At 44.5% G+C, this 26453-nt stretch overlaps 4 protein-coding genes across 5 annotated transcripts; 2 read left to right on the top strand and 2 right to left on the bottom strand.

Moving 5' to 3' along the window:
• Window positions 1-3931: 3931 nt before the first annotated feature.
• On the top strand, window positions 3932-5690 carry LOC123398203 (receptor like protein 29-like). Its single transcript, XM_045092700.1, has 2 exons — window positions 3932-4657; window positions 4766-5690. The coding sequence occupies exons 1-2, from the start codon at window positions 4040-4042 to the stop codon at window positions 5519-5521; spliced, it is 1374 nt and encodes a 457-aa protein (XP_044948635.1). The 5' UTR covers window positions 3932-4039; the 3' UTR covers window positions 5522-5690.
• Window positions 5691-8791: 3101 nt separating this feature from the next.
• On the top strand, window positions 8792-12594 carry LOC123452110 (expansin-B12-like). Of its 2 annotated transcripts, none has more exons than XM_045128695.1 (5): window positions 8792-9134; window positions 11152-11334; window positions 11440-11552; window positions 11648-11871; window positions 11991-12594. In XM_045128695.1, the coding sequence occupies exons 1-5, from the start codon at window positions 8840-8842 to the stop codon at window positions 12421-12423; spliced, it is 1248 nt and encodes a 415-aa protein (XP_044984630.1). In that variant the 5' UTR covers window positions 8792-8839; the 3' UTR covers window positions 12424-12594. The 2 variants fall into 2 exon arrangements, with proteins under 2 accessions (XP_044984630.1, XP_044984631.1); XM_045128696.1 differs by having other exon boundaries at window positions 9045-9134; window positions 11165-11334.
• Window positions 12595-12658: 64 nt separating this feature from the next.
• LOC123452111 (pyruvate dehydrogenase E1 component subunit beta-4, chloroplastic) lies at window positions 12659-16151 on the bottom strand. Its single transcript, XM_045128697.1, has 4 exons — window positions 15830-16151; window positions 15661-15740; window positions 15515-15561; window positions 12659-13864 (listed from the first exon to the last, which is right to left on the bottom strand). The coding sequence occupies exons 1-4, from the start codon at window positions 15909-15911 to the stop codon at window positions 12892-12894; spliced, it is 1182 nt and encodes a 393-aa protein (XP_044984632.1). The 5' UTR covers window positions 15912-16151; the 3' UTR covers window positions 12659-12891.
• Window positions 16152-18331: 2180 nt separating this feature from the next.
• On the bottom strand, window positions 18332-25325 carry LOC123452109 (translation initiation factor eIF-2B subunit delta). Its single transcript, XM_045128694.1, has 7 exons — window positions 24902-25325; window positions 23341-23481; window positions 22710-23077; window positions 21065-21809; window positions 20888-20984; window positions 20748-20802; window positions 18332-18588 (listed from the first exon to the last, which is right to left on the bottom strand). The coding sequence occupies exons 1-7, from the start codon at window positions 25272-25274 to the stop codon at window positions 18526-18528; spliced, it is 1842 nt and encodes a 613-aa protein (XP_044984629.1). The 5' UTR covers window positions 25275-25325; the 3' UTR covers window positions 18332-18525.
• Window positions 25326-26453: the final 1128 nt, after the last annotated feature.

Below are 26453 nucleotides of genomic sequence, written 5' to 3'. Positions count from 1 at the left end.
CATGTTGATCATATTCACTATATGACTCATGTTCGACCTTTCGGTCTTTTGTGTTCCGACGCCATGTCTGTACATGCTAGGCTCGTCAAGTTTAACTCGAGTGTTTCACGTGTGCAACTGTTTTGCACCTGTTGTATGTGAACGTAGAGTCTATCACACCCGATCATCACGTGGTGTCTCGAAACGACGAACTGTCGCAACGGTGCACACTCGGGGAGAACACAATTTTATCTTGAAATTTTAGTGAGGGATCACCTTATAATGCTACCGTCGTCCTAAGCAAAATAAGGTACATAAAAGGATTAATATCACATGCAAATCATAAGTGACATGATATGGCCATGAACTTGTGCTTCTTGATATCCATCACCAAAGCATCGGCATGATCTCCATCGTCACCGACGCCACACCATGATCTCCATCATCATGATCTCCATCATTGAGATGCCATCGAGGTTGTCGCGCTAACAATGCTATTCCTACTAAAGCTATTGACTAGCGATAAAGCAAAGCATCACCAAGCGCAATATAATTAAAGACAACCTTATGGCCCCTGCGGGTTGCCGTAGCATTGACTTGCAAGTCAATACTTAACTATTACAACATGATCATCTCATACATCAAATATATAATATCTTGTCTTTGGCCATATCACATCACAACATACCCTGCAAAAACAAGTTAGATGTCCTCTAATTTGTTGTTGAAAATTTTACGTGGCTGTTATGGGTATCTAATATGATCGCATCTTACTTACGCAAAACCACAACGGTGATATGCAAGTTGCTATTTAACCTTCTCCAAGGACCACCTCAGTCAAATCCGGTTCAACTAAAGTTGGAGAAACAAACACCCGCGAGTCATCTTTATGCAACAAGTTGCCTGTCAGTCGATGAAACCGATCTCTTGTAAGCGTACAAGTAATGTTGGTCCCGGCCGCTTCATCCAACAATACCACCGAATCAAAAAAAAGACAAAGGAGGGCATCAAATTGAACATCAACGGCCACAAACTCTTGTGTGTTCTACTCGAGATATGATCTATGCATAGACCTAGCTCATGATGCCACTGATGGGGAACGTTGCATGGGAAACAAAAAGTTTCCTACGCACCCGCAAGACCTATCCATGGTGTTGATCATCTACGAGAGGGGAGATCAAATCCACATACCCTTGTAGATCGCTAGACGGGAAGCATAAAGAAACGCGGTTTATGTAGTCGAACGTCTTCGAGATCCAAATCGCAAGCCGTTCCATGACCTCCGTCCCGATCTAGCGCCAAACGGACGACACCTCCGTGTCCAGCACACGTACAGCTTGATGATGATCTCTGCCTTCTTGATCCAGCAACAGGGGCGGAGAGGTAGATGAGTTCTTCGAAAGCACGACGGTGGGGTGGTGGTGGTGGTGGCGAACTAATCCAGCAGGGCTTCGCCAAGTAATGCGGGACTAATCTAGACGAGGGAGACGATCTATGGAGGAGAGGGCAACACGTGGCTTTTCTGGTGGTGTTTGCCCTTAAAACATCCATTATATATAGGAGGAATAGGAGGAAGGGCTGCCTTGCCTCCTACTCCAAGGAGGAGGGCTCAGCCGAGCCAAGGGAGGAGAGTCCTCCTCCAATTCGGTTTGGTGGAGGACTCCCTTCCTACTTGGCCGCCTCCTTCCTTCTTTTTTTTCCTTTTTCCTTCTGCACTTGGCCGAAATTGGCCCTCTTGGGCTGGCCGCACCAGCCCACTAAGGGTTGCTGCACCACCTTGAGGCCTATTAGGTTATCTCCCGGGTGGGTGGCCCCTTCCGGTAAAACCCCGGAACCCATTCATCACTCCGGGTACTTTATCGGTAATGCCCGAAAACTTTCCGAAAGCCAAATGCAACTTTCCTATATATCTATCTTTACCATCGGACCATTGTGGAGCTCCTCGTAACGTCCGAGATCTCATCTGGAACTCCGGACAACTTTCGGTCATCAACACACATAACTCAATAATATCGAAACATCACCGAACCTTATGTGTGCAGATCATGCAGGTTCGAGACCTATGCAGACATGATCTGAGACACTCTCCAGTCAATAACCAATAGGGGGACCTGCATGTCCATGTTGGCTCCTACATATTCTACGAAGATCTTTATCGGTTGAACCTCTATGTCAAGGATTCAGTTAATCCCGTATAACATATCCTTTATCCTTTGGTATGTCACTTGCGCGAGATTCGATCATCGGTATCTCTATACCTATTTCAATCTCGTTACCAGCAAGTCTGTTTACTCGTTCCGTAATACAAAATCCCCTGGCTAACTCTTTAGTCACATTGCTTGCAAGGATTGTTTGTCATGTTGTATTAACGAGTGGTCCCCGAGTTACGTCTCCATCATACGGAGTGACAAATCCCAGTCTTGATCCATGCTAACTCAACGGATACCTTCGGAGATACCTGTAGAGCACCTTTATAGTCATCCAGTTACGTTGCGACGTTTGATACACACAATGCATTCTTCCGATGTCAGTGAGTTACATGATCTCATGGTCAGAGGAATGTATACTTGACATACAGAAAACAGTAGCAATAAAATAACACGATCACATGTTATATTCATAGTTTGGGTCTTGTCCATCATATCATTCTCCTAATTATGTGATCCCGTTATCAAGTGACAACACTTGTCTATGGCTAGGAAACCTTAACCATCTTTGATCAACGAGCTAGTCAACTAGTGGCTTACTAGAAACAGTGTTTTATCTATGTATTCACACATGTATTTGTGTTTCCATACAATTCTAACATGAATAATAAACGATTATCTTAAAACATGAAATATAATAGTAACTATTTTATTATTATCCCTATGGCATATTTCCAACAAGAGGAGGCCGGCGAGAAGCACCGCCAAGCTAGGGACCATAATAACGAGCGCTGCTGTGCCGAGAGAGTGAAACATGAAGAAGAAAAATTCATCAAAATCTCGTTGGAATTTGGTGTCCCAAGGTCTCAAGGCTAAGAGGTGTCAGCTAGATGCAAGGAACGCGGTGGAGCGGTGAGGTGAGCGAGCAAGAGAGAGAGACACAAATGAGAATTGAGTTGATAGATGTCATTATTCCTATCCTACGCATCCTTTTCTATAGTGAAAGAGATGTGAGTTGATTCATAGGATAGGAATTTTTTGGTTCAGTATAGGCTAATGTATATATTTTTTAAATATATTCCCTTTATAAACTAATATAAAAGCATTTAGATAACTAAAATAGTGTTCTAAATGCCTTTATATTAATTTACGGAGTGAGTGAAAGATTAGTTCCTATCGTGCATAGGAATTCCTACAAATCAAAAGATTTTAAAAGAATTTATCCTACAAAAATCTGTTCCTTCGAGTTTCTAAAAGATTATGTAAACCAAAGGAGGTCATCATTTTCTAATTAGTGCTAGTTCCTTTAGACGGCTTAAAAAATATGTTGACTCTCTCAGCTTAAAAATAAACCTTTTTTAAAATTTGTTGAGACTTTTAAATCTGTTATCTCATAACTTGTTTACAAGGCTCAATAAATAAAAAATGCGGCTTATAAAGAGTAATTAATTTGGTTTAAGCTGCCAAAAGAACTGGCTCTTAAGCTGACATGGCCCCTTCAAACAAATACGCTACTACGCTTTCATTCTTAATGTGAGATGATCATACTACTACTCCAGTATTAATCCACCGTTATGTTCCTTGTGCACTGACCATGGTTCTTCTTTCTTCTCTTTTTCATTTTTTGACAGTAGAGAGCGCATGGTTCTTTTTGTTTACCCGAGCATGGTTATTTGTTGATGACATTGTTGTCTGTCAGGTTATGTTCGCAATATTTTGGGCAAGCAGTAAATGAACTTCAGCACTTTAATTTTTTTACCATGTGTGTGTGAAAGACTGTCAGAGTGCGTGTGTCTTGTCAGTCTCAAAGGCTCAAAGCCCATAAAGCTTTGCTAGAGCATCCAGATGCGGAGACCTATTCTATTCTATCAGTCTATCTCCTTTGCGCTATACCCCACTGCGTACTTGGAAAAATGGCTTCTTCCTCTTCCCTCCTCTCGGCCGGCGTCTCCATCCTCCTCATCCACGCCGTGGCGGTGGGCGTGGCCACCGCGGGAGACGCGACGGCGCAGCTGCCACGGTCGGAGCTGGCCGCGATCTTCAGGGTTATGGCCGACCTCCTCGGCGACCCGACGTGGCCGCAGCTCCACCCGCGGCCCTGCACGGACACGCCATGGCCGGGCCTCCAGTGCGAGCTCGCCCCCGACGACAGCAGCCGCCTCCGGGCCACCCGCCTCCATTTCGGCCCCGACGTGTCCACCCCGCCCTGCAGGCCCGGCGCCAGGCTCGCCGCCCCCGCGATCCTTGGCCTGCCCCACCTCAGGACCCTCTCCCTCTTCGGCTGCTTCGTCGACGCCCGCCCCGTCGAGTTGCCGCCGGCGCTCTTCACCAACGCCTCCTCCCTCGAGCAGCTCGTCCTCAAGTCCAACCCGGGCCTGACCGGCCGGATACCGGCAACCTTGACAAACCTGAAGAGACTTCAAGTGCTTAGCCTGTCCCAGAACGGCTTCCACGGCGAGATCCCCAGGGAGCTCGGCGGCCTCGCCGCGTTGCAGCAGCTCGACCTCAGCTACAACAACATCACCGGCGAGGTACGTGCCTCGACCTCACGTGCGCCCTTAAGTAACTTCGTTATGAATGTGCATGCCGTGATGGTGACACTGACACGTAGCATAAGCTTTTGTTTCGGCGCGCGGCAGATACCGGAGGAGATTGGAGGCATGGCGAGCCTATCCATCCTGGACCTGAGCTGGAACGACATCGGCGGCGGCGTGCCGGCGGCGTTGGGTGGCCTGAAGATGCTGCAGAAGGCGGACCTGAGCTACAACCGGCTCGCCGGCGTGGTGCCGCCGGAGGTCGGCACTCTGAAGGAGCTGGTGTTCCTGGACCTGAGCCACAACGGGCTCGCGGGCCCGCTGCCAGCCTCGCTTGCCGGGCTGGCGAAGCTGCAGTACCTGCTCCTGCAGGACAACCCCATCGGCACGGCGGTGCCGGCGGTGGTCGGGTCGCTGCGGCGGCTGCAGGTGCTGGGCCTGTCCGGGTGCAACCTGACGGGGCCGATCCCGCGGGGCGCGTTCGCGGCGCTGGGGAGCCTGATGGCGCTGTCGCTGGACCGGAACCGGCTGGACGGGCCGATCCCGGCGAGCCTCGGCGCGCTGCCGCACCTGGGGCAGCTCAACCTGAGCCAGAACCGGCTCGCCGGGGAGATCGCCCTGCCGGTTGAGTTCGTGGCGCGGCTCGGCAGGCGGCTCGACGTGCGCGGCAACGAGGAGCTGTGCGTCGGCCAGGGAAGGTACGGCGGGCTGCAGGCCAGCTACCTCAGGGCGCCGCCGTGCGTGGGACAGGGGAGGAGCGCCAACGGGACGTCCGCGCTGGACGACGGCGCGGCGGGGGTTTACGGACCGGTCGTTGGGTTGGTGTGCCACCTTCTTGTGTTGTTGGTACTCGAACTGTGACGTCAAATGGATTGAGCGGGCTCATTCTTCACGAGATTACCGGGTCCAACGGGATGGATCGTTAGGTGTCCTCTTGCAGTTTATATCCGATTGGATTGGATGAACGTACCCAAAATGTGCTATACGCCGAACCTACCGGGGAAAAAAAATACTGCATTTCTCAACCCAATAACCATGATGCAAGACCTTAATAGGTCCACGTCTTTTAATTTAATTTTACACATGACATTTCACCTGTTTATCCTATTTTCCAAGGTCACCGACAATGGCCTTGATGCTTATACAATGATAACTAGTTTGAATATGATCAATTCTAAGACGTTCCCTCTTTAGTGGTTACAGATGGTTTTTACGGATCATGCGCCATTGATTAAGATTGCATCATAAATAGCATATTTTAAATGTTTAACATGTAAAATATATTCTATATATTTTCCTAATGAAATTTCATATATTACATTTGAAATTTGAAGTTAGGATTTAAAAGATATGAATATTTTCATATATCCTTTGATATGTACTGCAGGTCGATTAATCCAAATATCAGTGGGTTTTCTGTAAAAGCAAAATCTGACTTAAAACTGATATGTGGGTTGATTACCAGAAACATCTAGGGGTTTTCTGCAAGAGCAAAAATCTAATGAGTTTCCTGCAAAATAGCATGAAAGGCCAAAAATACATATTACTTTATTAGTAGGTATAGATAAATTATTGATTGAATTGGATGAACATATCCCATATGTGATATATAGCGGAAGTGTTCTTCTAAGTTGAAACTCGCATGTGCTTGCTATGAGTAGGAATATCCCAAAAATATTCAGAAATATTTTTGTGTGCGGAAAACCAACAAATGTTTTCGGTGCTTAAAAGCTTTATCATGAAATGACATTCTTGGAAGTTGTGACAAAAATATTATTTTGCCACGGGTTTCAAGAATGCCATTCTATGACAAAACTTTGCAATCAATCAAAATATTTGTCAACGTTTTCAACAAAAAAGTTATTTTTTCTCTTTTTCTCTTTTTATTTTCTATTCGGACTTTGTTAATTTAAAGTCATACTAGGCTCAAGCCTTTTGTAAGGCTAGGCATGAGTATTTTCTCGAGAAATGCCAAGCATAACACTAATGCACTTGAGCACTCGTAAATTGTAATACAGACATGTTAGGCTAACTGGTATACAATAAAATGTTTTTGTATTTCCCTCCACTGGATTCGCGTCACTTAACTACTCGAAAAGCTTCTACATGTTGCCTTGTTTTGTTCATGGCCAGACATGCTCGCAACCTAGCCACCACTAGTAGGACAATGTCGTTGAACTCCCAATCACCTTGTAAACGGTCCCTTGTAGCCTATGGCACGATAGGAGTCTGGTACTACAAAAATCTCAAGATCCAGGAGATATCATCTTGGGGCTTGACATGATTTGAGGTCGAGGAATCTAAGCTAGAAAGATCCATCAAAGCTTGAGCATCCTAGGTTGCTAGGCTCATATCGTGCCAGCGACTACAAGGGACTATTTAGGAGGTGAGCAGCAGTTCAGCCAGGGACGAATTTAGGGGGAGATGAGGGGGCTAGACCCCCGTAACAAATTAATTTTTCTACTATGATAGTGATTGTTGTGGTTAATTTTTTTACTTCATATGAACTTTGCTCCCTCCATGAACCATCGGGTCGCAGATCCAACGGCATCCAAGGAGTTGTTGTACATGCGTCCATTTTTCGGAGTCCTCGAAGTTTTTTTCTTTTTGTAAAATGTCCATCATCTCACAAGAGTTCTTGGATCTTCCATCGACCGGGTTTGCATGGGAGCACCTGAGTGCACTAGATATTTTCCCTCCCTTGCTTCAGCTTTGGATGGCATGTGATGGTGTCACAATGACTGTATTTTTTGTTTTTCTAGGGTTGCTTGTGCAAAAGGGACTACTTTGTCCCCCTTCTAATTTCCTTTCTCCGTTTGAGTTTATTATTGTCCCTTTTAATTTTGGTCAACCTAAATATGATGTTGTTTTAGTACAATTCATGACAAGATCCGGGATATGTCATCTCGAGGCTCAACAAGATTTGAGGTCGAGGGGTCTAAGATAAAAAGACCCATCGAAGCTTGAGCATCGAGAATCGCTAGGCTCATATCGTGTCAGCGACTACAAGGGACTGTTTAGGAGGTGAGCGGCAGTTTAATGACATCTTGCTAGTGGTACTTAGAATGCCAGCATCCCGACTACACTAAAGCGAAGGGTTGTCCCAAGGAATTTCACGACCTCGTGCGAATTGGAATGTAAGGCCCTAAAACTTAAAAACTTCATATAACTAAAGAATCAATATAACTCAAGCATATACCTAAAGAGTTATTTGAATCCAAGCCGAGTCATCAAACGGGTACAAGCACGGAGTGGACATTCACCAAGTGTTGATAACTTATCAGCCGATGCTACAGATCCCGCTCGAGGAGCCGTCTGATTAAGGCATAGAAACAAAAAAATAAAATAAAGAAGGAAATAACATAACTAATCAAGGGACAGAAAGGAGGGAGGAGGGTGGAGAGGTTACCTGGTCAGAGCAATGGAAATTCGGGGACAATGTGGGAGAGGCCGGGATGAGGAGGCGGAAGTCTAACATGGGATACGACCGTTCGGGATTGGCCGCTGGAACCCTAAGCGCCCTTGTCCTTCCGGTGGAAGCGTGAATAAAGGTGAAGAAGACAATACGTACGAATGTGTTGGGGATAAGAAAATGAACTTGCACGCTAATGTTTTCAGGTTTTCTCTCCAAGGGAACTCACTTTTACGGATTTCCTTCAACGGGCGTGTAAGGCTACCTCCAATGCATCGGTGCTAAGATAAGGTGCTAAGCACGTTAAAGAACTTAGCAACTAAAAATCCCAATGCATAGATGCTTAACTTGTTGCTAAGCATTATTCATTTAATAATTTAGCAACTAAAGTTATTCATGCATTGATGGGTTTGCTTCGTCTAAGTATTTTGACTAGATTCACGCGCTTGACATTGTTTCTTCATGAATCATGGGTTATCATAATCATCTCTTTCTTTTTAATTACCTTGCCACATCAGATTCATCGACTATATGGCAGCCTTAGCCCCTATACGAGATGAAGTATTGGGAAAAGCCTAAAACGGCGTCATTAATATGGATCAGTAGAAGTACATGATTTGTCTGATTACAGTTGAGTATTCGAGTTTGTGAACTGAAATGTCTTTATCTGAAAATGACAAAGCTTATCAGCCTGTCGTGGGCCAGAAAGGCGCCGGAGGCGGAGATACTGCCCCCGCCGGCCGGCGTGCAACCAAAACAGGCATGCCATGAATGTCCACAAAAAAAAGGCAAGTCACTCCCCACCCCTCTCCCATCTCGCTCCATGTGACTGCGAGACACTCCACTTCCCCCACCTTCTCTCTTCTCCGCCCCGCCGCCGCCTCCGTTCCTCCACCGCCGCCGCCGCCCGCATTTCATCAAACCCCACCTTCTCCTTGCAAACACAGCAGCAACTGGACGCCTCGACCCGGCTTCGCTTGGTTTCTCTTCCGAATCTGCGCCGCCGCATTTGCTCGCCTAACCCGGGCAGGGGAAGAGCACGGTGGCCTCCGGGTTCGACTGGTAAGGATGCTCCAGTACCACTCCTTTGTTATACTAGTTCTTACACACGCTGCCGTTCTGAGGCGTGACTGCGGCTGCTAGTTACCAATGTCGCTTCTTCAGGGTTCATAGAAATTTGATTGGTTGGCAGCGAGTCAAATCGACTTAGGGTTGATTCGTGTTGCCCCTTTTTGTAATATGTGTGTGTGTGTGTGTGTGTGTGTGTATGGTGCATTTCCGTTTGGATTTGTTTAGGAGGCAGAGCATTTCTGTCCCTTGGTACATATCTGCCTCAGATATGAGTTGCTAGTGACTTTGTAGATTGCAACCACTACCACAGGTAGGGAATTGCTCCATTCTGCTGATTGCTTTGGACTGGAACTTGTAATTTGTGTGCTGGCTGCGGGATCTGTAGCACTGATAATAAGTAGAACATCGTTTGCGGAGAGTCCTAACAGTGGATGAATGAAACATATGGAATGCTGTTAATTTGTACTGTATTTATCTGGAAGAGCCTCTTTGTTCTGCACTTGTATGCAAAATGCTAGGCGAATAGGCGTGTGTTATAACAATTATCGAGCATGCGTAGTGATTTAGAAATTACAAATGCTTATTTATTTATTATTGGGATATAAATGCTTCTCTTTGTGGGGAGTTTTGTACCCTGCAAAAAGCAAAAAACGAATGGGGCGATACAAAATGCGCCCTAGAAAGAAGCTTATTTAGGATTGCCCTTGTCATTTGATTATCAATTTATCAGTATTTATATTTAAAATAAGAAAATAAACATCTTAGCATGAATACACACGATGTACCTAGTTCACTTGAACCGCTTGTTATGGAAACTCCACCTAAGTATGGTTATTTCATTTTGTATTTCAGATTAGTGGGATTCAGGATTTGCTGTGGTGCTCTTTTTCTCAAAAACTTCACTAATCTTAAAGTAAAGTAGTTGATATTGCCATACAGGTACAGATTTAAAAAATAGGCTAATATGCCCCTAATAATTCTTAGACCAGTACAAATTTATACCACCTTGTATTTTGTTTTAGATTTATACTTTTTTCTCCAAGAGAAGAGTGTGGTAGAATAAGCTGTGGAATAGTTCTGTTTACATACTAGAAGCTGATGATCTGGCAATGGTTTTCTATGAGCCCCAACATTTCTTCGTTATTCAGATTTTGCATTTTTCTTCAAATCTATAACTCGCCCTTATTATCACTTGAGGTGTGAAATACTTATAAACAACAGTATGCATCTTAGGATGCAGAGGTCATGGTGATAAAAGGTTCCATTATTGAGAAAAAACAGGGATTCACAGTGTCCTAAGACCATTTTTGTTACACATACCCGTACACACACCCCAGAACGTTTAGACTTAAGGGTTATCCTAGAATCCTAGATGCACTAACAACACTGAGCTCTTAGTAATTATTATAGACATATGGTGTTAATACTTGTAAGGTGTAACTAGCATGATGTGCTTAAATAACAATCGCTTGTAATTTTTACCTAACACCGTAAAATCTGCTCTCGTAAGTGTATCATATATTCATATTAATATCTCTGAGATTGTTAGACAGGATCAGATGGGTTTATCATGCTTTTCCACATATCTCAGTGTCATACTCATAATTTCATCGTAATTTATTGTTACAAGATATCAGGAGCCCATTTGTACATTCATTTGACAAGTATAGAGTTTTTGCCTCATGCCAACTTTGTCAGAAGTGTGCAGCTGTCCCAGGGAAAGGGATCTCTCCAAAATGCATTCTCCTCTCACTCTCAGTCACTTTTCAGTTGTTTATCAGTTTCCTGTGTGGTGGTGAATTAGTATCGATGCCATTTTTGTTACAAGGAAAAGACAAAAATGCACTGAAAAATCCTGCTACTCTTGTTTCAGTGTGTCCTCACTCCAAAGAGAACATGTGTACTATGGCCTGTCCTTCATTAAACAAACTTGATTGAATATGCACAATGCAAAGCTAACACTATTCCTCTAATTTGTCATCCCTCCTTGCAAACCAACCAAACATAGCTAATTGTCACAGAGTGTTGCGAATGGCGTCCAAGCTTCAGCTCTTGTCCTTCATCGCCACTGGAGTTGTTATTGCTTCACTCCTCCACTCTTGTGCATCCATTGACATCCACCGTGAGCTGTCCGGCTGGTCCGGTGGCATCGCCACGTGGTATGGTGACGCTAATGGCGCGGGAAGTGAAGGTAATAATAGTCTAATAGACATATGATTTAATGGTACTAGCTTTTGCCCAAACTGGCGTTTGAACTTGAAGTTAATGTCTGATGCCTGAATCACATGTGCTGTAGGTGGCGCGTGCGGGTTCCAGTATGCAGTCGACCAGCCGCCGTTCTCATCCATGATTGCCGCTGGCGGCCCTGTCATATACGACTCCGGCGATGGCTGTGGCTCGTGCTACCGGGTGCGTGTGTAGCAGTAGCTCTATGCAGCTCAGGTTACGAGCATGACTGCAAATTGTGTGACATTTGACATTCAGTAAAATCTTGATTTCATCAGGTGGTTTGCGGTGGCAATCAAGCTTGCTCTGGTATTCCGGTGACCGTGGTCATCACGGACCAGGGCCCTGGCGGCGGCCCATGCCTTAGCGGGCTAGTCGACGGACAGTGCCAGAACGAGGCAGCGCACTTCGACATGAGCGGGACGGCATTCGGCGCCATGGCGAAACCCGGGCAAGCTGACCAGCTCCGTGGCGCTGGCCTCATCCAAATCGAGTACACCCGGTACGCATAAGTCAATGGAACATATATAGGTCATGGTTACTCTTCATGGCCTCTTGCAACGGCCAACCTCCTTCTATAGCCGCCATTAATCCGTTGTGTTAGCATTTGTGTCTGTGCAGCGTGACCTGTGACTGGACTGGAGTAGGCCTGACCTTCAAAGTGGACACCGGCTCGAACCCGAACTACCTCGCCGTCCTGGTCGAGTACGAGGACGGCGACAGCGACCTCTACGCTGTCGACATCATGCAGAGCGGCGCCGGGGCAACCGGAGTATGGATCCCGATGCAGCAGTCATGGGGCGCGGTGTGGAAGCTCAACTCCGGCTCCACCCTCCAGGGGCCCTTCTCCATCCGGCTGACGTTCAGGTCCGGCAAGATGCTTGTCGCCGGCAATGCCATACCTACCGGGTGGAACCCCGGCGTGGCGTACCAGCCAGGCGGCGTGGCGGTGAGGGAAAGGGCGAGCGGCGGCCGTCGGCGACATGGGTTTGAAGGGAGGTTGGGCTGGCTGTATCACCTTCCCCTGTTGCTGATGGTGTTGTTCCAGCTGTGATGCCTTGTGTTATTCTGTGAGAACGTAAGCCGCGATCATCTAGCTAGTGTAGCTTAGCCTGGAGTCTTAGACAATCTCTGTAAGTATGGTTTATGATCAAACAATTGGTGGTGAGGCCATGGCTGGTGACATGTCTTGGATGTCATGATCTAAGCTTTCTTAAGACTTCAACCATGTGACCAAGATGATGTTTCTTTGAAAGGGAAAACAAAGATGACCAAAACACATAGCTATATCTTGCCCAGGATATTCAAAGATTTCTTCCAATAAACCCGAGTTCAGACCCCTAGTAGCATTCAGCATGATACAGTACAGTTATGTAGCTGAAGTGTTAACTCAAGCAGGAATAAAAAATGGATACAAAGCCTATACCACAATGAACACCTCGCTACAAGGCAAAAATGACAAATTAAAGGTTCTTCCAAGCCAGGGCAGATACAAATTAACGATGCTGAAACAGATGATGCCCTATTGGCATATTTGCTCGACAGCAGCAACAATCTGGGCAGGCTGCACGACTGTCGCATCCTCCAAAGTTGCGGCGTACGGGGTCGGCACATCCTGAGATGACAGGCACATGATGGGGGCGTCGAGGTAGTCCCAGAAGTTGTCGATGATGGCCGACCTCAGACTGGCGCCGATCCCGCCAGTGCGCATGCACTCCTCCACAATCAGCACGCGGTGGGTCTTCTTGATGGAGTTACCTATTGTGTGCAGATCGAATGGCTTTAACGACCTTATGTCAATCACCTCTGGATCGTACCCTTTGTTCACCAGCGTCTTTGCAGCCTGCATCACATGGTACCTCATTCGCGAGTATGTGAGGATAGTCACATGCTCACCAGGCCGTACCATCTCAGCCTCCTCCAGGCATAGCGTATACTCCTCATCAGGAATTTTCTCCTTCAGGTTGTACAGAAGTACATGCTCAAATAGCACGACAGGGTTCTCGCTCCTTATCGCAGCCTTCATTAAACCCTTGGCATTGTAAGGAGTAGAGCAAGCAACCATCTGGAGACCAGGAATTGACTGGAAGTATGACTCTAGACGCTGTGAATGCTCTGCACCAAGCTGACGACCAACACCACCAGGACCTCGGATCACAAGTGGTATCTTGAACTGGCCGCCAGAGGTGTAATGAAGCATGCCGCAGTTGTTTGAGATTTGGTTGTAAGCAAGGAGAAGGAAGCCCATGTTCATGCCTTCAATAACAGGCCTCAGCCCCTTCATGCCTGCTCCAACTCCCATGCCCGTGAATGAATTCTCAGCAATAGGTGTATCAAGAACCCGAAGGTCTCCAAACATATCAGCCAAACCCTTGGTCACCTTGTAAGAACCACCATAGTGACCGACGTCTTCACCAAAGACACACACCGTTGGATCTGCTTGCATCTCTTCCATCAAACCCTCGCGAAGAGCCTCGAACAGCAAGACCTCATGACTACACAGAAGTTATGACAGAATCAGGGACTTGCACTTAAGCATACAAGAAGACATATTCATGAAAGATCAAATGCAGTAAAATATTTGTTTTTATTGGGTAACATAAAACAGAAGAATGGAGAGAGTAGCATAGTTGGATTTTCAAGACCAAAACCCAGTTTAAAGCTTCTTACAGAGGAGAGTAGAAAGGCCAAAGCCAGCGAACATGGTCAATAGTCAGCTGGTTCATATCAGAAAGGCTAAAACCAGTGAATGTGGCCAATAGTCAGCTCATTCATATCTTACACGGGGTAACTCTGGGAGGTCCAAGAGGACATCATATCCCTCCAGGTAGTAAGCATCCTACTGAATTTTGTAAAATAAATCCAGTTTACTTAGCAGGACATACATATGACAAATCCTGCCAACTGAAGTTCACACACAGTTTGCATGATACTCCCTAGCTATGGGTTTGTGTTGACTTGATACTCTACCCACAACAAATAGTAAAATATTGTGTCAAACAGGCTTTAAAAAATCAAGTAAGTAAAGATTAAGTGCTTAACAAATCACAATGATGTCAGTTTTTCCTGAAACATGGAAATAGAGTAACAGACTCACAGTAGAATACAGCTTCAATTTTGTTAATAAGTAGGCAAAGAAGCAACAAGTCAACACGTGTGGTCTTTGTCAAATAATCAAAGCAATATTAATTAGTGCCAAACTCAGCTTGCAATTCACTGAAGCAACTTGCTTACCCCCTAGATATACTACAATCTATGCTCCTAGCCACTTGCCAACTGCTTATTGATTTGCTATTAGGATTATTAAGGAGTACCAGTATGTTGATAAGTACCAGTATGCTGTCTATTACGATTAACCAAAACAATATTAGGCAATTGGTACTAGCACAATCTTTTTCATAAGTAAAAAGAAACTTATCTGACTGTGAAATCATGTGACTTGTCACATGCACTCAAGCCCTCAAGCACAAACAGAACTGGCTTTCTATCCTAAAACGGTGTAACTTTGGTCTTACTGTAGATTAAACTTTCAACTTTGACTACGTCCTTCCTCTGTTTAAGAAATACTACGTCCGTTTCACAATATAAGTCGTTTAGCAAGCTAAAACAGTTTGCCAAAACGACCTATATTTTGGAACAGAGGAAGTATTATTTAAGAACCTTATGATGCCCTTTTCTCCTGAATTTTATAAGGAAAATTATTTCTGATATGATCCTAGTCAAAGGTAGAGAAGCTTCACCACACACTTTCCAAAAGCCCATGTGTTTTTGACAGGGGTCATATTAAGTTTAAACAGCCCACCACTTCAGCAACCGAGGGAAGTAACCGACTTAGCAGACAACTACGCCATAGCAATGATACCCTACACTAAAAACTACACAAGCCCTAACAAAATTCGAAGTCTGAACTGGAGTGTAGCCCAATACAGGCTAAGACGGCGAGTCCAATCAAATCTAAGCTAAATTGAGTTCAACACTCGAATTGTTGTTAGCTCACGAGAGATGAACAATCAATTGAATCGTTGGTTTTGCACGAATCCGTTTTCGCCAAGATAGTTTTGCATGGATCCTGATTCATCATGAGCATTCAGACCACAGTTGTGCATATATCAGGCAGTTGAGGAAGTGTGCTAGCACAGTCTTACCCTTCAGACTTGGACGCCGCCTCACTCGCCGGCGCATCAGCCTTGGTCTGCACACACGAAAACACATGTAAGATTAAGCGAACAGTTAGGTTCACCAACAGATGCCAACGAAGGAGAAGTTCTTAGAACAGAACAGAGCACGCAACTGCAACGGCGGCGCACGCCACCAGCCTGCCTCCGGGACGCGCCCCCGCGCCCGATCTGGCCACGCGCACGCTCCTCGCCGCTGCAGCAGAGAAAAACGCACGCAAAGTCAGCGAAGATCCGGCGGCCACGGGCGAGGAACCACGCGCGGGGCGACGGTGGAGGTACTACCTGATGCGGATTTGGGGCCGGCGGATCCCACCCGCGGGGTGGCGGCCGGGGCGGCGACGTGGAGCGACGATGCGGCCGCCATTGCAGATGGGGGGTCGAGATCTGGGGGCTGGGGAGGCGGCGGTGGTGGTAGTGGCGTGTATGCGTGCGCGTATTTATTTATAGAGGGCGTGGTGGGTTTTGGTGGAATGCAGGTGGGCTGGCGGTGGCGGAGGAATGGAGGGGACGGCGGCGGAGTGAACGAGGCGCGGGGTGGACTAGGGAGAGGAGACACCGAGAGAGGTTGATGATGGGGTCTAGGGGTCTGATGGAGATGGATTTGATCTCGGCCTCTTGATTCCCTTTCAGACCCTTTTTTTTTTCTTCTGATGAACCGTTTCAGACTCTCTCTTTTTTTCGAATTAACCGTTTCAGACTCTTTGAAAGAGAATCCAACGCTTATGAACTGTATTTAGCGTGTTATATGCATAGTCTGCTCCATGTAGGCTTGTAACTTGAAATTTGCAGAAGTTTTAACTTCAAACAAATTTTGTGTGGATTTCTTTTGCAACGATAAAATGTAGTTTTAATAAGAACATCGACATTATTAGGCAGCCCAAACATGATAAGAAACTACAGCTGGTGGCGCACCGCGTTTCGAGCCGGCATCTCACAGTTGAGAAGTCACCCTTGTCGTTCAGAATGATCATCCTGCCATTAAACATCATCCCCAGATTGGCGTCCGACTCTAAGAAAAAATGACCGCTGGTCAATGACATTAGATACACCATTGCAACCAAACCACGGGCCATCAGACGACCCCTTCCAACACCCCCATCTTACCAGCCCCATACTGCGGCTAGAGGAAGTAGTGGTACGTCGACAACATGACCAAAGGACAAAATTCACATAGAGAGTGGTCGCCATCATTGCATCATCAAGCGGTCCGAGAAACGAGCGACTCACCAGATTTATGGATCCGTGAGCACCAAAAACCACGAGATCAACGATGATGCCCCAAAAGACGTCACAGCATACGGGATGGAGAGATGACACACTTATTCTCCCACACAACACCTTCGCCTCCCACATCGACCAGAAACCAAATTATACACATTGTATATACACGTCATAGTAGAGATCCATGGCCATGTGAATATACAAGGTCGTTGAGTATCTGCTCCCGAGCTCAAATGCTCCTTGATGAACAGTAAAATCAGAAAGAACGATAAAAATGATAAAAATAAAATCTAGATTTTTTGTGGTAAACTTGGGGGAAAATGTGTGGTTGTAAAAATCTATCATCAAAGGACCTTCATGGAAGTCGTGGCAGAAAAATAATCGATGCCAAAAATGCTAATTTTTCAAAGCATCTTGGAGTGTTGTTTTTCTTGTCATGACTTCCACAAATGCCATTTCATGATGAAAATTGTCAAACATACAAAACATTTATCCAAGTTTGCCACACACAAAAATTCAGAATTTTCTGAATCTGTTTAAAAAAAAAACAATTCTACCGTGAGTTCGGGAGCAGAAGAGGATTTTGCTCGTATTTTAGACCTATTTTCTCTTCTGAGAGGGTCTAGATGTCCAATCACGGTCCTATTGATGCCCACTTACGCTCTGGATCTCAACTATCCAAAACCTGCTATGATTCGCATAAATTGTGTATAAATGTTCACGGCATTCACTTTAACTCAAATAGTTCAGTGAATGTAAGAATCATGGATCTTACATGCGAATTAGAGACCCCTAAGATGGACAGGTCGTGTATTACATTTGTTTTCAATTTCTATGAAAGAACGGACATGTAGAGTACACATTATATTAGTATTTGGAAGTTGGACAACTCTTGATGCAATTTTTTGTGTGTAAGTCAAATTAGGTAAGAATCTTGTTAGAATTAAAATTAGAGTGAACAAGTCTCGGACTCTCTTCGGGGGGAAAAACTCTCAGGTTCTCAGTAGTCGGTCACAACTCACAAGTTGCATCTAATTTTTCCAGCTGATCAGATATCTACAGGTTGGTTTATTGGGTTCAACCTTAACAGATTTGGAAGGCATTAGTTGAGACAAAAGCTATTTGCTAGGTGATTCCTTCACGACGAGTTACACATGAAACTTTGTGAAATCAGAACTGATTTGGAAAGCCAAGGCTGAATCAAATAACGAGTTCTAGTTGACACAAAATGGGAGTTCTTTACTTGGTGCTTCACTTTGGTAACAATCCAAACAAAGTTTTGTAAGGCGACAAATACTCCCTCTGTAAAGAAATATAGAATCGTTTAGATCACTATAAAGTAGTGATAGTGATCTAAACGATCTTAGTATATCTCTTTATGGAAGGAGTGCCATACACTTCGGTAACAAGCCAAACAAAGATTTGGGAGGCTACGACAGAGCCAACCCACAAGCTCTTTGCTTGGATTTCCCTTCACGGGAGCTGGCAAAATATTTCTACAATGAAAGTTGGCATCCCCTTTTTGGGTAAAGTAATTGCTCTGCGTAACAACAGGGCTCAAAAGAAACTTCAAATCAAATGCATTTCCATGAAATCACAGATGACAAAATTAGATGACCATTTTGAGTAGACAAAACGGTAAGTCGGCAAAGAGGTTTGACAGCCCACATCTCAAAAACATACAAGTTGTATATGTCCACTCATGCTGCACCTAGGCAGCAACAGTTGCCAAAAATGTGATCATACTGCAAGTAGATCTATACCCACAGCTGCTCCTTGCGGTACTCTCTCACGATGACGGGTACACTTGTAGGTGGAAGCTGCAACAAAAAGATAACCACATCAATTAGATGGACGAAACAATAGGTAACACATTAATACATATCATGGAGACCTAAACAAACATAAGCATAAGGCATGCATATGTCTGACTGCAGAGAAAATAGTTAGTTCAAGATACCGGAAGCATATTAAAGACCTGTAACAAAATCAATGTGATTTGCGCAACAAAATCAATGTGATTTGCAAGAGTTTGCTTCACATAAGTACAACATTAGTATCTATACCTACTAATAATAAAGATAATTGAGTTGATATTTTTGTCCCGTCATGCTGTTTTGCATTTTAGCCCCACAAAAATCGATGCATCAACCCGCAGTCTTAGCAATTGAGAATCAATCCGCAGTCCTAATAAAAGCCAAAAACAATTCGCATGGTTTAGCAAGCACGACTTTGGGCCGTTGCCTCATTTAGCTAGGTATATAGGTCACTGGGCCTACTCCTGGGTTTCCAAGGATCAACAAAAAATAATTGCTTTGGTTGGAGATCGAACTCACGTCCTCCCCTCCCCTCGATAAAACTACGACCAACTGACCTAGCTTATGCTTGTGCTATTATAAACGTTTCGTTTAACAATTAAACAGTCCCACCTTGCTCCTTTATAACAGATTTCATCAGTTTATATGTGCCATGAGTTCTCCGGAGAATCAATGAACCGCCTCAAGAATTAACATACGAAGGGTGAGGTGCGGGCCATGTTTTTTCTATGGGAAGGAAGGAATTTAAGGCCGTGAGAATTTTGCCGATTACTGCACCTGCCAATAGGAAAGATTGAAGCCCAATAATAAATGAAAGACAAGCACTGCACACAGATTGACTCTGCCTGGCTTGTTGGCTCGTGGGATATTGTGATGCATCGCTGCTGGTTGGTTGACTCCTGAAGTATGGCTGCTGATGGTATCTGTAGCCCCCTGAAAGAGAATGCACGTGCATGTGTGACCCCCCCCCCCCCCCCCCTAGCGTATTAGGATGTGACAAGGCATTGTACGCTGAGAATGCTGGCGCGATTACATGGGAGGATGAGAGAGATTTGGCATTACTCTTCTCGAACCTTGTAGTTCTGTGGTGCAATTGAGACGGAGGATACAAATTTCGGAAGTTCCCTAGGAAAACGAGATCAGGGGAAAAGGACCCTTGTCCTACTTTTTTTTATACAAAAGAATCAAGAATCACCGTTGAAATGTTTTTTTATGAAATACTCCCTCTGTTCCTAAATACTTGTTGTTGGGGAGAACTAGACTAGTTCTCTCCAACAACAAGTATTATAGTACAGAGGGAGTAACATGGTGAAAGTATCTCGGAGTCTGGCATTTACTCAGTAGTGAAGCACAACGACAGGTGTCATGCAGTGATCGAGCTCATCGCCTTGGGATTGAGCATGTCCGGGGCTTTGTGATTAGGTGAACAATCATGGCCACCGTCGGCGAGTGCGGGGAAGAGGATAAGCGGACACCATCGAGGACGGGAAAGAGGATAGACATAAACTGGTGGGACGCTGTATTGAAAAAGTGAACGGAGGAGAGTCTTAAGCCATGCTTACCAGACTAGAAGCGTATGATTTATTTTTTCTCCCGTTGCAACGCATGGGCTTGTTTGCTAGTAAAAACTAACAAAAACAGATGCCAATAATGTACATTTTTTAATCCAACCATAAAATGAAACAACAGTTCTGGATGTTCAGAGCGGAACCGTGGCATGCCTAGATAACTTCTCATCAGATTAATTGGATTTTACAAAAAGGAATTCAGTTGACTTGGGTCAAAGCTCAAATGTTAACTGCAAAGTTTCCAGTTGGTTCTATAAAATCTGTAACACAAGTAGATCGAGTTTACAACACTGATACTGTTTCTGTTTCTTAACAGAATCCTAAGCAGACAGCTGTAAGACAGCTTATAGTAATGGTTAATTTGATCAGTTAACAGCACAATGAAGTGGATCCATAGTTAAAGCATCAAAACGAAATAAACTGTATCCTAGAGCTAATAAAATTTGGTAATAGAATGAACATTTGCTATACTGCTAATAGCCCAATTCAGTAACTGTGTTTATGTGAGGACAACAAATTGAAAAGATACCACATATGAATGGTTTTAGATATACAACGGCATGGACTACAACCAGAAGCTTATGAGTATCTTACCATTCCGTAATCCGTTATGATCATCGACACATAATCAGAAGGGGTTGCATCATACCTATCAGATGTGCAAAATTATTTTCATGCAATGTAAAATTAATGGATCTAAGAAACTATTCCATATATGTTATTCAGGTACATACGTGAGATTTAACAGTTGGAGATTCTCGTTGTCAGCCCAGTTCTTAAGATCGCCCAAATCTGCCCTCCCAGGAATTCTCGAAATCACATCTGGATCACCTGAGCAAAAAATTGAGTAAGAAACTTGTTATGGATGACCCAGATATATACTTACAATGCATACACGAACATATGCATACCAAGCTCATTAGCGCATATAGAATCAAGTTGCACCCTCTCATGAAATTTGTATGCCTCACAGCAAACCAAAACAGGAATTCCATATGCATGTGCCACCATAGCCACGGATGCCGTGCCAACTCGGGAATAAACTGTTCCATTTGAGAATATCGAGGATGCACCCAAGAAGACTTTTGTAACTTCATGCATGATGTATGAAACTGCATTTATATGAGTATATGTGCAGTTAATGCCCTTTGCCACTAATCTACACAGTAATCCTTGCCCCTCGAGCTTGGGACGGGAATCCACCACTATAACACGGAACTTCCTGCCAAGTTCATGAGCATGCTCCAAAATCATTTCAACAACTGATGATGACCCATATGTTAGCAAGACATCATCATCTCTGACTTTTGTGATGGCATGACTGACAATAACCTGATCTGCAACAACTATCTTCTCATTAATAAAACGATCAATATCAGACTGAAGACTGGCCTTGGCTTCTGACTCCGACAATGTAATTGGCAGCTTGGCAATCCTGTTTTTCAGGAACTTGATAGCATTGCCCATGCTAATTGAGAGTGGACGGCACTCGATAAAAAATGACACATAACTACTGACTTTTGCAGTAAGGTCTCTGCTGAGAGTTTTATTTGGCGGTGTGGAGTAATCTTTTATTGCCTCTCTGAACGCAAGAAGCATTGCTATGCAACGACCATTGCCACCAGATACCTCACCAGACAAATATTGGAGCCCGACCTGAAAGATAGCGAAGAAGAGACGAGTCATTTAACTTCACTGAAATTAACATTCGCTCAAGCAAATTAAAAAACTTCATTAACTAGTTTCACCTGGCCTTCTTGGTATATTTAAGGACCAAGTTGAGCCAGTAAGTAATTACCAGATCAGCAAACATATTAGCAACACATGTGGTGAGAGATATTGTTGATAGGACATCATCTTTTAATTAAAAGAAGGCATGTTTTTTCTTCTTTTGATTTCTCTTTTCTCCACCACAGCATATATCCTAAGTGACACTTCTAAGATAACACCATTCACATCATATGATCCATTTGATGTTGTACTTGGTGACTGTAAAGTGCTTCAGTGATCTCACAAACAAATTTACAATAATTAGGCATTATACACAAAAGGGTAAACAAGAGTTCTTTTGTTCTTGACCAAAATGGCTGTTTACTAAAAATAGCTCCAAAACCCTCAAGTTGTTCCTGGAGGAGCATGATACTTGACATTTGTAATAAAAGGGGCAGAAAAGGAAAATGATTGTTTCATAAACGCTCTAGCGTCACACATTCTCCCATACATAAAATATTCTGTGATTGAAATTAAACTAAGGGTAACACAATGACAGAAGCACGTAGTTTCAGTCTTTCAGACCACGATGGAGAGAGGAGTAAAAGATAGCTGCAGCTTATTGTTTTTATCTATGTCACGAAAATGTCACTAGTATTACTAATTCTTGATAAATGGAATGTTGCATACTTAGTTTCCTATACCGTAATCCGCCTAAATGCATGAAGAGTTAATGTGTGAGGAACAACAAATCATTATCACATGACATTACTTGAGACTGAAGAACAAAAGTATTTATGTCGCACATAGATAACATTTTGGGTAGAGTAGATGAATAGAAATTACCTTGTACACAGAAGGATGGATTGGTTCCAGTTGAAAGAATTTTGACTCGAGGTCAGGAAGTTGAGTGCCATGGACGTACTGCGGCAGATGCCTAAACAATTCAACTCTGTTTCGAGCCTCTGATTGGTTGACAATTGCACGTTTCTTTGCTTTCTCCACCCGATGCACGTCATCAAACTGCATTCTCGGATGAGGAACATCTTTTTTTCTATCTCTCTCTGGTTGGCGTTCAGTAACCTTCTTCTCAGAAGCAACTGTACTTGGAGCATGGGGCACATCTTTCTTCTGAGAAATTTTAGCTGGCTTGGCTTGCTTGGATGTTGCAGGATTAGCCCCAAAAGCAGCACCTGTAGACTTTCCTGATAGACCTACAGTCCAAATTAATGCAACCGTCATGCTAGGAAGTTGTATCTACAATATAGATGTTTCAGATCATCATAAATAAATGTGAATCCATTAGAAAGTGAGCTCTATTTACGATTAATTGCCTAAACCTATTTGGGGGTTAAATTTTTCACTTTGCAAAGCAGCACATCTGTCCCCAAGCCAAAATATGCCCCAAAAAAGTGGGGATGGATGAGAACGTTTAATTATTACAATACTATATATAAGGCTGAAAACAAGGTATTACCTGCCTCCTTCGCAGCAGCTTTTGCAGCACGCTGAGCCTCCTGAATAGCACGCCTCTCTGCTTTAGAAGGTTTCTGCTTTTGCGGAATGGACTCTGGAGCATCTTCATTCCTTATTTCAGTCAAATCTCCCTTGTTTGTTTCTGCAAGAAATAAACAACAAATCATGTGGAAATTAAAGAAAATCAAAATGTTTTTTCAAGAACTTCCAGAAATGTTAAGGCAAAACAGGTGTATAAAAAAGACACAGTATGTACATACTATATCCACCTGATTTTATTTTAGCAAGTGCAAGGTAAACAAAGTGGCCTTAATTCCTCCAGACTAAAAGCTCAGTAAAACTAGGAAGATGAAGAAAAAATGTAGTTTATTAAAATTACTCACTGACACTAGAGGCTACGCAAAATGCTAAAAGCAAGCTTGAGAAGCAAAAACTATTTAGACCACTTAGTGCACCATTAAGAAGTGACAACCTGATACCATGGCTCAGGAATAAAGTAAACTCGACTTTGCTACTTCTACAAGCAGCTCACAACTGGACACAATTTACTTACACTTGCAACATGACATCTTAACCCCATCAGGCAGGATCACAACAAGCTAATAGCAAACCTTATTAGTCTACACCAAAACAAAGGCTTCACAGCTTCACTGCTTGTGGTTGCGGCGCCCTCGACCTCAACGGCATGAACTTTACAGCCCAAGCACAAGCATGAACTCACAGCTGCATTTTGACCTGTAAAGTGTTTCTGTCGTTTCTAGGATTTCGGGATGGGACGATAACACATTACTAAGTGGGCTCAAGTGGGCCTCTTTTCTCCATGAAATCATCTAATTTCAATGTCTTAGTGACGAAGCATGAATTGAGTTCAGTACTTTTATTCTAGTCATCTTTAGTTATTTTAAAATCAAAGTGCTAAGGTTTTAAAACCATGGGACGTTTGGATCACAGGCTAAAATTCTTCTAGTCTCCTTTTTCCAGGCTATACATTTAAAACTGCTACAAAAACATAGCATTTCGTGGTAAGGCAGGGCTAGAAAATACTGCAAGGAGACAAGGAGAGCCAATTTGGCCGGCTCTTATCAGCGAGACACTCGTGATGTGCCTGCCGAGTCCACGTGTGTCTGCGTGGACGGAAATACACTAATTGCCACTTCTATAATAACCGTGCCAATACAGAAACGATCAACAACACGGATGGATGTAGGCTTTGCGGACACGCCCGCTTGCATCCCTACTCGTGATGCACATGACAACTGCCAACTTAACTAGTGTTTGGTTCTGTCAACAGGTGACAGCAAAGTCTTGTAATGTAACCAATTACGGGGTTGGGGCAAGTGCGGCTTATAGCTGAAATGAGCTAGTTTGCCCACCTAAGTCATGTCCCCTTATATGCTTAGCCAAATGAAATTATCGTCCAAAGAATTTCTCATTCACAAGGCCACAATCCCCCAAAAGGCTATGAGTCAGAACCATTCCTCTACTACATAGCGACGATGGCAACCGAATTAACTGATGAGCATGTGGAGTGATATTACTGCAATCAGACAGGGGACGCGTACCTAGCTCCCCCGCGGAAGGGGCCAGGGACCTGGAGTCCTCCTCTCCGAACTCGGATGCAGCGTGAAATCGCATGGAGGAAGGCTGAGGCGCCGAGGACGCGAGGAGGAGGACGTCGGATGCCGGGGGAGAGGGGGAGTCGGGGGAGAGGTGGTCCACATGCCGCGGAGGAGGGATCATGACGGGGGAGAGCGAGCCCGGGGAGAGGTCCGACGCCGGAGGCGACCCGACGGCCGCGCCAGTCAGGGACACCGCCGCGGCGGCGACGGCCAGCGGCTCGGACGGGCCCGAAACGTCAGGTGTGACAAAGCCCACCTGGCGGATCTTGGGCTCGACGCCGCCGGACGTCGAGCGCGGCGGACGGCGGAGATCCATCGCCGTCGCCGGGGTGGGTGACTTCGCGTGAGGGTTTGGGGTTTGCACACGACGCACGAGACGAGGGAGGGTAGGAGGAATCTGTTCCGGGCTGAGCAGCGGTGGTGGTGAACCAGGGTGGGAGGAGCCGCTGGGCTGCTGTTTCGGTGGACGCGGTCTACCAAGGTCAGGCCCATATGAAAGCCCATATATGTTTTGGTGAACGCCCGATTTGAGAATTTCGTTCCGTCAAAATGCCCATGGACTTTTCCAGAAATTGTTGTGCGTCAACAAATTGAATGGTAGTACTTGCTGCTCATAATTTTACCAATGCGAGTTTATTTTTCGAAGACCGTGAGAGAAATGTTGATGCTCATAATTTAGCTAAATTTGCTACTATTTTAGATGACGGACGCCACCTGTGGCTGGGAACATTCCATGACCTTTTTGTTATCCGTGTAAACCTTTCCCTAATCAATAAAGGTTGGTTTACCACTTAAAAATAAATAAATTGAATGGTAGTGTCTAAAAAAACAAATTGAATGGTAAACACGTCAAAAAAACACAAATTGAATGGTAAAGGATATAAGATCATTTAGATCACTATATACACAGAATGTATACCTCATAAAGAAAATTGAATGATGGCTTCACCAAGCCATCGATGATTAAACTGGATACGACCGGGTTGTGGATTCAGGTTCACGATCTGTCGGATGACTACTTTTCGCTCCTCAAGCCGCTTGCTTCAAGGGTGGGAGAGTTCGTTTATGCTGAGCCAACATCCCATGATTTCGAGGGCAAAATCTTCAAAGTCTCTATCAGGATCAATGTCCATAGGAGCTAAGGAGGGAAAGCGTCCGATTTTTAAGGTAAAGTTCAAAATTCTTCCGGATTTGTGTGTCGTCTGTGGGCACCTTGGGGTCCTGTAAAGAAACATGGCGATGGCATACATGCTCCTTCTGCATTGGTTTTCAAGGAACTCGGAGCAACTGGTTTTAGAGGGGTGGGACCTGGGCCAGGTGACAACAAGAACATGAGTCGTTCTAGACTAGGTAGGGGCTTCATCGGCAAAGGAACACAAGAAGGTAGAGGGGCGATCGGATGCTGGCGACGCAAAAGTTTACACGATCCTGATGATAAGATGGAAGATGTTGAGTGTAACAACAAAAGTATATATGCGAAGAACGATCCTACATC

The sequence above is a fragment of the Hordeum vulgare genome, chromosome 5H (genome assembly GCF_904849725.1).
Source record: "Hordeum vulgare subsp. vulgare chromosome 5H, MorexV3_pseudomolecules_assembly, whole genome shotgun sequence".
In the NCBI taxonomy this organism is placed as follows: Eukaryota; Viridiplantae; Streptophyta; class Magnoliopsida; order Poales; family Poaceae; genus Hordeum; species Hordeum vulgare.
This window is presented reverse-complemented; position numbering and strand designations above follow the sequence as displayed.